We start from the raw sequence: 13,959 nt of genomic DNA, 5'->3' as shown, positions 1-13,959 counted from the left end.
ATGAGACCCTGCAGGCCCTACAGTCTACTTTGGCCAGTCTGACATCAGACACTTTGGTTCTGGATGGACCAGGAGCTCTGCGCTACTTTAAAGGAGATGGTAAAGTGAGCAAGGAGCTGGTTGAGACTTCCTGTCAGGTTCTTATCTGGGAACAAGAAGGTGTTCAAACCAAACCAAGAAGCATCAGTAGCCCCAACAGTTTGAGCAGCTTTATACCCCGACCCTCAGCTACTAGAAGTCGCTTCAACACCGTCGGAGGCAGTGGAGACAATAAAATAAATCTAGAGATCAAGATTTGCAGTTTAGAAGAAGTCCAGGTTTGACTATTTTTTTATGCAAACTTCATTTTTTGTAAAATAGCATCAAATATTATGTTCTTGTTCACAATGTTTTGTAACATTTTCACAGGTGAATGTTTTGGTGGCGCCCATGTTGAACAAGAAGCTGGCTTCTACAAATGTTGGCATTAGTTTGTTCAAAAAAGGAGGTAACACGGTTCTATCAAGCTTTAATTCCAGAGCTGCAGGATGTGCCCTTGTCCCTGGTGATGTTCTTCAGGTTGACGCAAGTGGATCTTTGAGTTGTTCCAAGATCTCCTTCATAGAGTGCTCAGTTTGGGATGGAGTCACAGGAAGGAGTGTACAGGTGAAGTTAAAAACTTGCCCCCCTTATTTGTATGTTGCAAATTATGTATTCTAAAAACATTTTCCTGTCAAAAGAATTGAAAACATGTCTATAAATATGTCTTATTCAAAAAAAATGTCTCCCGTTTAATGGTCACCCTTTTTTGTTCCAGCAAAGGTACAATTCCTACAAAGTAGCATTGTTAAAAACTTAAATATAAACAATAAGAAGAAAACTGGGCAAACAAAGTTAACATAACTGAACTCTTAAAAGACATTAAGCTTGGAACAGTGTCACTGGGAGCAACCCGTGATACCAACAAACACATCCTATTTGGGGAGCATACTACAGAATCAACATGTCCAGATGAAGTTATTTTTAAAAATAATTTATTCCAGTGTGTGCACAAAGGACAGTTAAAAGAAGTCTTTAAAAAAGTCACTAAAAACCAAAGCACTAAAATCCATCCAGGTCGTCTCTGGCGTTCTCTTCCAACAACTTGAACGGCAGCTCCACGGAGGGCTCAGCAGCAGGTTACAGGTCGATTCAACCACTCAGGCTGGGTTCATGCAGCCCTGGCACCAACAGCACCACAAAACAAAACAAAACAGGATTTTAACTAGGAGGAAGGGGTTTGCATGCTTCTCCCCCTCCAGTACTCCCACGTAGCATCCTGTCTCACTGGATCACTGCCGCTGACTTAACCGCATCAATGCGCCTCCCATTTCTGCCACGCGCTGCACCAGGTCTCCATGTTCCTCTCCGTCCCCAAGGCCTCCACATGCTGCTCTCCACGCTCTTCCGCGTCTCACCTGGATCACCGCAGCTGATTTGGCCACACCAATAAGCCACCTGCCACCAGCCACCTCTGCTCCATAGTGCAGCATGTTAAAAAAACAAAACTCCTCCCCAACAACACCTGCACACACACACACACTGGCACCTAATCATTTAATTTAGGTCGGTGGCGGGGTCCCTGTCACACTATCACCTGGTGACAACAGCACGATTGGAGAGATGACAGAAAAGTCCCTGTTATAGTCACTGATAAATTAGACTAGCATTAGCTTAGCACCTTCTTTGGACACCATATTGGCAGCTTCTACTCATTAAACAGCTTGTTAGCAGTGTTTCAGGCTAATCAATGACTCAGAGTGGTAGACTGATGTTGTTAGTCTTTTTTGGCCTCATCCACTCCCCCCATTTAATTCCCTCTTCTCTGAATGATGTGTAACACCACCAACTGATAAGAAGTGTGGATCAAGACAATCAACTCAAAATAAAAAAAAATTAAATCAAATAAAAAAACCAAACAAACAAATGACCTCTTCACTGTCATTGCTCTTTCTCTACCACCTCAACTGAGAGGTGAACATTATGCTGCCTTCAAGGCCCGGTCTCAATACTTGCACTACACCCTACGCCCCTCTAAGAAGCGTGTACTCAGTCAAAGTGCACAGAAGGGTTCATGTGCGCAGGTTCCAAGCATTCAGACACTGGAGAATTGGGACAGTACAGGTTACGTCTTCTACTTGCACCTCTGTGTCGTAACTGTGACATCCAACAGGGCGGGACCGGTCGCTGTTTTGGTATTTTAAGGTGCCAGTATAATTTTAAAAGTACAATTTAGGTATTTTTGCTTTCCAAAGGAGATATTTGGCTGTTCAAATGTGTTTTGTTCTGACTTGTTGAATACGGAGCAAAGTTTGATAGTTTTCACAGCTGTACAGGGGAGTGAAACAAGAATTGTTTCAATACTTTACATTTAAAAACTGCTTTTTTTGTGACAGATGCAGGTTGCTCTGTCACCACAGCCATATTTCTGCCATTTAATTCAAAACCCTTTCATTGTCAATAAAGATCCTAAAAAAATCGAAACTTCACATGCAGCAATGAATTGTGGGTAAATACTTCGCTGAAGTCCGCTTGGATGCGGGCTTCGCCGAAGGCCGGATGTAGTACACAAAGGGGGCAGGGCTAAAAAGCACTCAAATCCTTCAGCATGAACGCGCATTTGAAGGACACGAGGGTGGAATGAGGGTGCAAGTGTGAGTATTGGGACCGGGCCCAAGTGGTACACACACACCCTCAACTCACCACCTCTTTTTCCTCCTCTTTCCTAGTGTTTTTTTTTTCTTATGTAATGAAAGGGCAGCGCCTCCTATGGCTGCAGCCTCAGGCACCATGCCTACTCATGTCTTTTTCTTAGGGTGAGCTGTACTGAAATGTAATTTTGTACTGCAAACATACAAATGCAAGTTGGTATTACAATAAAAGATCCTTGAATCCTTGAATCTGAAAGAGCAACAAAGAAGTAAGACACTTTTGTTTTTTAGGCTCTTGGTAATGGACTGAAGAAGTGTTTGGACCTCTGTGTGCAGCAGGGCTTCAGTTCAGTAGCCATACCTATCATTGGACCCGGAGTGGTTCTCCAATACCCACCAAGTGAAGCCATCCAAGTGCTAACGGAAACCATTCACCAGTTTGGATTATCTGCAGGTTCCACGTCTCTCTCCACCATTCACGTTGTCATTAAACCTGGTTACCCTGACTCAGAGACGGTAATTATGAAAACATTTGGAAAAGCACAAGTGGACTTTACTGACATGCTATTTGATGTTTAATATTTGATTTCTATTTACAGTGCTACCATGAAGTGTACAAACGCCTCAGGTCAAACATGAACCAGAGAGGTCAAGGTAAACCAGAGATCTAGTCAGGCCAAGTCTGATAACAGTTCATAAGGCGGGTATTGGTATTAAACTATTATTGTCTCACAAATTGAATGTCCTGACGCTTTTCCTCTCAGCATTTTTCAGCTCCCTCACCAGTGACCTCGATGACGTCAACATGACTGTAGGAGGTGGGGCTAACCTACAGGTGGTGTTTGGTGACATCACCAATGAGACCACAGATGCTGTGGTGAACACGACTGACTTCATAAATTTTGACTATGGTAGGTGACGCACGGACGGACAGATGGAAGGAAGGAAGGAAGGAAGGAAGGAAGGAAGGAAGGAAGGAAGGAGAATGTTGTTACTAAAGCTGCTCATAATCGCACACAAATGAAAATGGATTGATGAGCAGAATGAAAGAACTATACATACTCACAAAATTCAGAGAAACTTAAACAGATTTAGGAGATTAATTTGAAATGCCAGGTTGGATGGCACAGATGAAGTAGAAATCAGGAAGGCTCAGAAATCACAAAGAGAAACTGAGAAACTGAAAGAACTGGGACAAACCAGAAAAAATGGTCTTTTGATTTATGTATTTCCTACCTTGTTGGTGTATGTTCAAACATACATTTTCCAATATAATTAGTAGTAGTTTGTTGGTTGATGCTTAAAAACACCATGATTAGAGTAAGTGGGGCTTTCAGTCCCACATCCTGGCTGAGCAGACTCTGGCTCCAAAAAAAACGCACTTAAACCGCATATTGCCGGCTCACTTTTAAACAGCAGAAGGAGACAGAAATGCTTCTCTCAATTTTTGTATAACAGTGGATCAAACACTTATTTGTTCCTGGATGGGAGTTGTCATGTGCTTATTTGTTAAAGAAAAAAAACTTAATATAACATTAGAATTATATTTACAAAATTATGTCAAGATGTTAGGAAATTTTGTTTGTATTCCTGGACAACCGAAACGTCAATAGTTCATTGAAAAATCATCGTCAGATCTATAACATTACTTTGAATTGAGTACAGGCTTGTTAAACCACAAACTTTAAGAGAGTACACCTAATATCTTTTTTTAATCCATTCCTTGTTTTCAGTTCTTTATGTCTATTCTTTATTTTACCACACTAGTTGTTGTTTTTCTTTTTGTAAATTTTAGCTCACTTTTTTTTTAGCAGCCCTTTGCTTAAAGAACCAATACTAAAAGGCCCTGTCCACAATACTCAAGGTATTTTTTTAATGGAGATTTGTTGCTGTATTTGTACCTCTAGTACACACGCACACCCAAAGTTTTTAGCTAGAAAAAAAACAATTTTTTATAAGTGCTTTTTATAATTGCCATTTTTAAAAACTTCTAGCTCCTATTCAGAACTTTTCAGGAATGGTGACATAAAAGCCAAGAAAGTTTTTACCACTTTTTTTCCAAGTGTATTTTGCTTTATCCTGATCTTGTTGCCACCAAGCTTTAGCCATATGCTGTAATGGTTAATAACTGAGGGGAAACTGTAATAATTATCAAAGAAAACACAAAAATCTTTAGCCAATCTAAGCATGTTATTTTCTTCTATTTTTACCATGGAATTTCTCACCACTTTGAGGTGCTGGTATTCTGGTGTTTCTGTCAAAATTGTAGAGAGAGGAAAAAATATGAACAGAAAAAATAAATATCAGTTAAAAAATACACCCAGAGTGGTGTAAGCATAGCCTAACTTGTTTTTCTTAACCCTACTTTTCTTTCTGATTCTTTTAAGTGATAGGCAGCCTGCACTGTATTTGTTTTGAGCATGATGTGCCTGGAGCTTTTATTATGAAAAAGATCATTTAACCTATGTTTACATTATCACTTGAAACCCTGGTCACATTTGATGAGAACATCTGATGTTATAGCAAGGAATCAGAAAACAACATCATAGGTTGTAGCACATTGTACGTCTGAGGCCTTTATATCAATAAATGTTTCTATTTTTCAGAGGGTGTGTGCAAAGATATCTTGACTGTAGCTGGAGCAGAGGTGGAGGCTGAGCTGAAAGCAGGTGAGAAAGGAGGACCATTGAGACATTTCAGCCATCACACACTCAACAGCTTCTTACTCCACTTTACTCTGCTTGTCTGTAGCTAAATGGAACCGAGGAGATGTTTTTGTATCCAAGCCCGGACAGTTCCCCTGTAAAGCTATTTTACATGTTTGTGGAGAGAAAGATGCTTGTGTCATTGAGGAACTTGTCTGTAGCATCATTGACCAATGTAAAAACTTTACATCTGTAGCGATTCCTGCCATCTGTGCTGGTAAGTTGAATGATTTTCCAGATGTTTGTTTTAAAACACAACACTAACCATTCAATGTTATTACTGAAGTCTGTGTAATTTTTTATTCTGATGGAAAACGAACTTATTCTGCAGGAGCTGGTGGACTGGACCCTTCTGTTGTGGCTGGTGCAATCCTTCGAGGCATCAAAGCTGCCACCTCCTCCCGTCTTTACAGCCTCACTACCATCCGCCTCGTCCTGATTAAGATCAATGTCTTCTTGGCTTTTAAAAACGAAGCAACACAGATGTTTAACACTGTAGTCAGAAAAGGTGACAGGAATTGTATACAAACATTTTTCCCTCAAGGATTTTTTTTTAAATCTTCCTTTGGAGTATTTTTTTAAACAGCATTGTCATTTTTAAATAGAATTGTATTTAAATATATATATATATATATATATTTTGATTTGTCTTCCAGTGTCCGTTCCTCAGTTGCCTCAGACTCAACAGCAGACATCTCTGAGTGCAGACCTGAGCTTTCTTAATATCAGTCCTGTAGGTCAGCAGTCTGGCTTCCAGTTCCTGGGTCTTTGCAGAGAGGATGTTGATAAAGCCATGGCAAAACTGAAGGATCTGTATAAGACACAGTGCTCCACTCACACCTTCAAATATGAGGAGCTGGAGGGCCTCACTGAGGACGACATGTTGGCTTTACAGCAGCTGGTGGACAGCGAGGGCCTTTATATGCAAAATGACCCGACCGGCAACATAACAGTGAACGGTATGAAAGATGGGGTCAACAAGATAATTTTAATGGTCAAAACATCTCTCCTCATAAAAGAGATGAGAGTTATAGAGGAAGATAAGCTGTACACACATGTGGTGTGGTGCATTCTGGGTCAAAGTGGAGACTGGGAAAGATTGCCCAAAACAGCCAATCGCAACTTGGAAAATAGGGACACAGCCGGAGGAATACAAGATGCACAGGGAGTCCTGTGGCAGGTGGATCTACAGAACATGGAGGCTACAACACGTGTACCCAGACAGAGAACGAAACTGAAACGACTTGAAAATCTGCCAGGTGAGAGGAGCAGGTTTAGAAATGTTTTACAGTATTGGTCATGAATCCATGAGGTCAGATGTTGTGGGTCAGGATGATGTAACACAACTTAGGCCCACACCAACATTGTTCCATCTTAGCTTATACATTTTAATATTTCTTTTGATTTCAGTAAATCTTCATTCCATTAAATGTCACAGTTCTATCTGAACGTTATGCAGTAAATTATGATTTGAAGCTGAAACTAAGAAGCCCACTGGATCCTTTGTATTGTTTGAAACCTTTTTGATTTCCTGACCTAATGAAAGATGAGAAACCATACACATTTTTTTTTGCTTTTTTATATTTTTTCAGACTTCATTTACCCTCTGTACTGGGACAGCATGGCTCCTGGTGAGGCCATGAAGGTGGTTCCACTACAGCCTTCCTCTCAAGAGTACCAGACAGTAAAGGAGGGTTTTAAACGATCCTGTAACAAGACTGTAATGAAGGTCTGATAGAAAATATGTTTGTATTAACACATACTCTGTTTTTTTAATATTTTACCCATTATATATTTTCATGCTACAGCAGATGTAGAAGCATGAGAGAATAGGTTGGAGTATGCTCATTTTAAATATGACTTTTTGTAATTTTGTCCCCTGCTTGTAGTTATTTTTGCAGATGACACATTTTATTGAGGCAACTGGATTTTTTTGTGCTCCATATTTGTACATTTTATGACAAAATAGTGTATTGTATTAGGTTTTGAAATAAAATGGTAATGAGCTCAATAAAATAGCATTGATGTCCCCAAGAAACAAGTTATTTTGAGATATACGTTACTTTTACCTTACAAAATAGCAGTTAAAATCTAGAAAAACAAAAACAGTTTTCAATTGCATGTAAACTTCTGTTCTCCTCAATTTCAATTTATGTGCTGGGTTGGAGTTTTGAGACAAATATGACTCTGACATCTAGTCTAATCTCTAACTATGCTTTTTAAAAATCACAACAGGTGCATGTTTTATACTTTAACAAATTCTACATTCTCTAATGTAGACAGCTTGTCAGCTGACTGGTTCTTTGGTTCTGATTTTTCCTGTTAGATTGAACGTTTGCAGAACATTCATCTACGTCGTGCCTATGAGGCTCAGAAGAAGCATCTGACTGAGAAGAACATCCAGTCAGGAGGAGCAGGTGAAAAGTTCCTGTACCACGGAACGACGCAGGACAGCTCTGACTCCATCATGAAAACTGGATTCAACAGGCGCTTCGCTGGGCAAAATGGTAATGATTTTTCTATGTTGTCTGCAACTCTTTGTTTTCTAATTCACAATGTGCTTTTTATCTAATAAACAGCAAGGTAATTGTCAGAAAAGTGACAAAATATAATGTTAGGAGCAAAAAAAAAAATGCTGCTGTGATTAAAGATATCTATTCTTATGTTTTATCACTCTCAGCCACAGCATATGGTGAAGGAACCTACTTTGCTGTGAATGCCAGCTACTCTGCCCGTCCCACTTACTCCAAACCAGCTGCTGATGGTTCTCAGCTGATGTTCGTAGCCCGAGTCCTGACTGGCGTCTACACTCAGGGGCAAAGTGGGATGAAGGTGCCTCCAGCTCGAGATGCTCAGCAGCCCCACAATCGTTACGACAGCGTGGTGGATAAAACCAACAACCCTGACATGTATATTGTTTTCCATGATGACCAGGCTTACCCAGACTATCTCATCACCTTCAAGTGAAAGTTCAGGAAAAATGTTTTAGAGTACTCAATATGCAAATTTGCAAAATTAGGAATATAAAAAGTTACACAAATTTATCTAAATTACTATGAAATAAAATAAATAAAATGCTCTATGTGTGAAATAAAACACATTACAGTAAATCAAATGTAATACATGTTTATATAAATGATATTAAAAGTACCAGTCTTCATATTTACTCATGTTTAGAAAGGTTTGTGCACAAACTTGACCTGTCTGAGTGATTCATCCAGGAAACAGGATGTTTTCTGATGCACTTTTAAAGTTGTGCAGTGAGCTGTAGTGTTTTAATTCTTAGACCTGTGGAGATTTTCCTTAGTTGTAATTTCTTTGCTAACATGAGTGCTTTGCTGTCAGTTCATCTTATCAACTATAAGAAGCTAAATGATGTTTAAATAACATTACTGTTTTACTTTCAAACACACAAATAAAAAAAGAAACCATGCTACAAAATATTGTTGTATTTAATGTTTCACTTGTTTCTATTCATTTAGTGGTTCACAAGATATTTTGCTAACAGATAGTCAGAATTGACATCTGTTGTGTAGCGGCAAAAATTTATTTAGTAATAGTGAGATGTCTGTTTCAGAGAATCAGGAGAAAGATTGTTTTTTTGTCTTTGAAAAACAGTTTTATTTCGAACGCAAAAAGGTGTTCAGAGACCCTACTTACTGAACTCATAGAAAAGCCCTGAAAGAAAACAACATACACTTTTATAGGGAGGCTTCATTACATCATTTTCAGCCACACTGTTACAAAGCAATACGTTTTTCTTTAGCCTTTCCTTTCTGGTTCTAGAGGTTGTGGATGTGAGCATTCTGTGTGTCAGTGTACCGAGGAAATGTTTACCTTGTCTTTGTGGCAGCCATCTTGGGTCCCTGCTAAAGAGGAGGCCCGCCTCAAACCCAGCTCTTTTTAGGAAGTGCAGCGATAAGAGCTGGAGTTTGATTGGTTAAAACTTAATGTACCAAAAATAATAATGGTTTGTAAGTTGCTGTATTTGCACACATAAGATGTTTGCTTAAAGTTTTATGTTTGAAAACTAATTGTTTACACTATGTATGTGAAAGTTAACTGTTTCCTTTTTTTCCCTCTCTGGAAGGCTGAGGGGATTGGCTGAATTGAATTGAGAAGGCGGGGTTTAACCTGTATATAGGTGAACTGCTAGATGAATCAGGTGTGACTGATGGGAGGGCTGTCTTTTTGAACTCTGCTGTGATGTGTGAGGATGAATAAACCAAGACTGACTGATGGTGTTTCTTCCACACCACACGTCTGAACATAACGCCACACATTTACATAGTTACTGAGCAGCTTCACTTCTCACGGAGAAAATCAGTCAAGTCCAGGTGCAGAAGGGAGTAAGGGGGGACCAGAGTCTTCCTCAGTTCCCACATGGAACAAAAATCAAAACCATTTCAAACCTTGATACAATGACAGAATAAAGAAAAATAACTTCATTAAGTCTTCTATTAATGCACTTGTTCAAGCAAGAATCACAATTATTGTTAAGCATTTCAGAGAAAGAAGAACATCATTAAAATTTTCCATTACAGTTGTTAATGATTGTTGGAGACAGGTGCTAATTCTCTGCAACCTTGCACAAAAAATGAGGTAAAGAAAACAGAGATATTGATATTAAGTGCAAAATAGTTTCCCCCGTTATGTTCACTTTTCTGCCTGAGCTAATTATGTCGACAAACATTCAGAATACGTCTCAGAAAATCTGCTCCTGACTACAAAACAAGTATAAATGTTGCCCCTAAGTTCAATAAAGGTCTTGTCACTCAATCAAGTCAAAATAGACAATTTATTAGTGGATAAATTATGGCACTTTAATCCCTAATCCCACTACACGCATGAGCAGGGTCAGGCCTCCTAGACGTAAAGGCTTGTAGCTATAAATTACATCTGGTGTCGTATAGGGAAGGCGAAAAACAGTCCGGGAGCAAAATCATCTTCACAGCTCATCACTTCTAAAATCAAATTAAAATAAAAAATGTTCATAATTATTTTTCTTTACTGCTAATGAATAATTTGACCCATCGACAAGACTTTCTGTTTCTTCATCGGTGCAGTTTTTAGTTTTAGTCGGACATCTAGTGCTCAGATGTGGTAACACAGCCTATTTTAGTTTAAAGTTTTATTTTTGTCTATAGTGTGAAACTACAGCACATGAAATAAATCAGTGTTCACAACCTCATTTAGTGGACCTGACCAGAGGAACAGAACCTTAAAGCCACTTTAATAGATCAGGAGAAAGTCTGTCTCTTTGGGAGGGAATTGTAACCACAGGGAGGTGACATGTAAGTGAAAATGAAACTAACAATTCAGAGTTCACTAGCAAAGGCACAAAAAGAAGATCAGCTATTACAGTAGTTCTAAGTCTTTGCTAAAATGGATGAATACCAGCATTCATTGTTTTTTGAGGCCAGAAATCTGAACAACACAGAGAAGGAGAAGATCAGGAGACACTTTCAGAAAAAAAGAGAGTCTGGAGGAGGAGATTGTGCACCGATTGAAAAGGTTGGAGATAACATCTATAAAGTCAGTTTCAAGGAAGTACAAGGTATGGCATAACATCAGGTTAAAAAGAGAATATGTTTGTATTTTCATGAGACTCATAAGTCTTCCTATGACTTTGCTCTTCTTATAGATCAGGAAAGAGTTTTAAAGAAGAAGATTCACATCATTTCCCTTGCTGACGGGGAGCTACAGCTGACAGTGAACCGAAACAGTTCACCTCAAGCTCAAGACCAGCCATCGACAAGCCAATCTCAAGTGAGCTGTAGTTAAATCTTTTGAGCAACACAGTAAATATGATAAACACCAATACAATTCAATGTCGCTGAGCAAAAAAGTCAGTTTTAGACCTGATGATAAACAAACATTTTTTTTTTGGTTTCATTTTTAACTGGCCAGACCAGTTTCAGAACACACACAAAGCAAAACAATACAAAAATAGGCACTCACGATCTTTACTTAGTTGATTATGTGTCACTCAAGGAAAGCCAGTCTTGTAACATTTTTACAAATATAGCCACTAAAAAAAGAAAACACCCCCCAAAAAGAATGGTCCAATTGGAATGTAATTTTTTCCACAGTGATAGTTATGTAAATGATTTGATGTGCAAGAAACTGGCACTTTCTTTCTTTCTTTATTGTTTTTTTGAGTGGGGACAAGTGTTAAGTAAAAACAAATACTGATCACTATAACATTTTTAGCTGTAGCTAGTTTGCAATGCACATCCCCAGATCTATGGAGGACCGAAAGCGACATAATCAAAAATAAAAGCAGAAATATATATATATATTGCTTTTGCTTTCTCCTTACACATTTCCTCCTCCTCTTTAATCACCGTGTGCATTACTGCCTCAATATGCAAATGGGGAGGCTGTCTTTTTGCTCCAGCACCTCTCCTATTGGTCAATAAACACGAAGGAGCAGGATCCATGTGCAGATCTATTGTGCATGCCTGCGCTTTCGTCCATTTCAGGAGAACGCCTCATTTGAGAGGAAGTGAAGTCTAGCAGAGATGTCTCAGACAGCTGCAGAAGAGTTAAGGCACGTTGCTAGCTTAACTGACAGCAACACAGTCAGTGATGACTATTTATTGTTTCCCTTTCCAAAGCCCCAGAACGCAGAAGAGGCGTGCTTTAATACCGCTCACACCTGTGCGTGCTTCCTCGCGGGGGCACGCCCGATTACTTTTCAGCACAACACCATCCGTCCTTTACTCCCACCTGTAGCTGACATGCTCTGGCAGTGGCCAGTTAGTCGCTTTTTTGCCTCCACCCTAAAATCTGACAACTTTTCTCCACCTCAGCCCTGGTCCTCTCTGTCCCACTCACTGAATTAACAGTGATAACAACATGCTGCCGCTCACAACACTTCCTTTTATTTGTAACGCCACGACTGCGGCTCCCAAAACTTATATTTTTTCTGTTCTCCATCTCATTAACCACCATTCACTTGCCTAGGTGAAGTTTAGCTTCTTTGCTCTTTTCTCCGTGGTTGCCTTGGTAACCATAAAAAACATTTCACGCCATACAGCTGATCAACGCGTGTGTAAGGAAAAGGCAAATGTAAAATATATATATTTCTGCTTTTATTTTTGATTATGTCGCTTTCAGTACTCCATACATATGGGCCTTTAACAACATAAAACAATAAAACAATTTAAAAACAATAAAACTATATAGCAAGATAAATGTTTTACATAACATAAATTCTAAAATTAACTTAAAACTTAAAACCACAATGAAACAAGAGCCATCATGGGACTGATGACAAATGGCATCATATCATGGGCTGACTATTAACCATGACTGCAGACCTGGTCTTCTTTAAGAAACTCCTTCAGTCTTAATCTAAAAATGTGCCAGTCTGGAATCTGTTTTAAGTCCTCAGGCAAAAAAATTTACATAGTAATGGCTTGCACAGAAAAAGCTGTTTGACCAAAAGAGGTTTTGTGAAAAGGCACCTTGCAGTTGTTTCTGGATGCACCACAAATCACTGACGCTTCACTTCTAGGACAGTCATCAAAAGGCACAAGTGGTGACATCCTGAGTGGAGCAGTGGTGTTATCAGACAGTTGCTAGAGCATCTGTCAGTCACTCAAGACAATGAGTGAAAGCCAGCAAACATAGAGGATGTCTTGCAGACACATTAAGCAACTTTACCATTATTTGATAGCTCTAGATAGGGGTCACATTGTGGGTTTGCATGTGGCTGGATGGTTGTATTGTGCAAATGCCCGGCATCTGAGATGTACGGATGTCACAATGGACAGTGGTCACAGACTCTTATTGTGTGCCAAGCATCACAGAATACAATGATCACATGTATTCCTAACAACATCCGATGTCATTTTGCACCATGTCTCAATGACTTGCATGTTCTTTGTGTTGGCTGTTGTTGACATCAGAGCAGAGACAGGTGTGTTTGACGTGTTGCCATAACCAGAAGACAGGGACTGATGACAAATGGCATTGTATCATGTTCAGCAATGAATTTGGTTCTACATTACCAAAAATGTGGCAGCACCGAGGAAAGAGGCCCAATCCTGCCTGTATCGTGGAGAGACTCACAAGTGTTACTCCTGGCATCAGTATGAGGAGCCATAGGGTCTGACTTCAGGTCACCTCTGATAATGATTTGGGGGACTCTGACAGCAGAGTGCTACATTATTGACATCGTACACCTGCATGTCTCACCCCACCTGAAACAGCACCTGTTGCCACCCAGGTCACCCAGTATTTCACAAATTAATAATGAAAAGGATAAACTCAGAAATTATCTCCAATTCAATGCCAACGTGCCAGATCTCAAGAACCTGTTGTGGGTCAACTTGCTGCAGAAGATGATAAAGCATTCCCCATTAAATTGCTGTTTGTGTCGAGGATAGAAGGGATGCCACACCCTGACATGGGTTCAGCAGTGTAATCTTTCTGCCAACTCCATTATTCAGTATTCTAATCATTATAAAACTGTTAAATGGCCTTTCAACATATGAGGTTTCATTTTATTTGCAATGCTATGCAAGGCACTTACCTTTATTGTCAGTGAGTGTATTATGAGTGTATTATGTACTTTT

At 39.4% G+C, this 13,959-nt stretch overlaps 2 protein-coding genes across 3 annotated transcripts in view; both read left to right on the top strand.

The window, feature by feature from the left end:
- Positions 1-8,815, top strand: part of LOC108228719 (protein mono-ADP-ribosyltransferase PARP14) — a 26,840-nt gene extending 18,025 nt beyond the window's left edge. The window contains exons 4-16 of one of the 2 annotated variants that reach the window (XM_037976717.1): positions 44-317; positions 409-645; positions 2,961-3,185; positions 3,269-3,323; positions 3,434-3,580; positions 5,276-5,338; positions 5,421-5,591; positions 5,706-5,882; positions 6,031-6,040; positions 6,077-6,633; positions 6,967-7,103; positions 7,701-7,881; positions 8,055-8,815. In XM_037976717.1, coding sequence (XP_037832645.1) covers positions 44-317; positions 409-645; positions 2,961-3,185; positions 3,269-3,323; positions 3,434-3,580; positions 5,276-5,338; positions 5,421-5,591; positions 5,706-5,882; positions 6,031-6,040; positions 6,077-6,633; positions 6,967-7,103; positions 7,701-7,881; positions 8,055-8,341 — 2,521 coding nt within the window. In that variant the 3' untranslated portion in view covers positions 8,342-8,815. Of the gene's footprint in view, positions 1-43; positions 318-408; positions 646-2,960; positions 3,186-3,268; positions 3,324-3,433; positions 3,581-5,275; positions 5,339-5,420; positions 5,592-5,705; positions 5,883-6,030; positions 6,634-6,966; positions 7,104-7,700; positions 7,882-8,054 lie in introns of both variants that reach the window. The other variant, XM_037976716.1, reaches the window with a different exon arrangement.
- A 1,870-nt stretch (positions 8,816-10,685) lies between these two features.
- LOC108245915 overlaps positions 10,686-13,959 on the top strand; it is a 7,925-nt gene continuing 4,651 nt past the window's right edge. The window contains exons 1-2 of the mRNA XM_037976736.1: positions 10,686-10,931; positions 11,019-11,143. The gene's annotated coding sequence lies outside the window, so the exon portion shown is untranslated. The remainder of the gene's footprint in view (positions 10,932-11,018; positions 11,144-13,959) is intronic.

This window comes from Kryptolebias marmoratus, linkage group LG7 (genome assembly GCF_001649575.2).
Source record: "Kryptolebias marmoratus isolate JLee-2015 linkage group LG7, ASM164957v2, whole genome shotgun sequence".
NCBI lineage: Eukaryota > Metazoa > Chordata > Actinopteri > Cyprinodontiformes > Rivulidae > Kryptolebias > Kryptolebias marmoratus.
The sequence above is the reverse complement of the archived record's forward strand: the minus strand, read 5'-3'. Positions and strand labels throughout refer to the sequence as shown.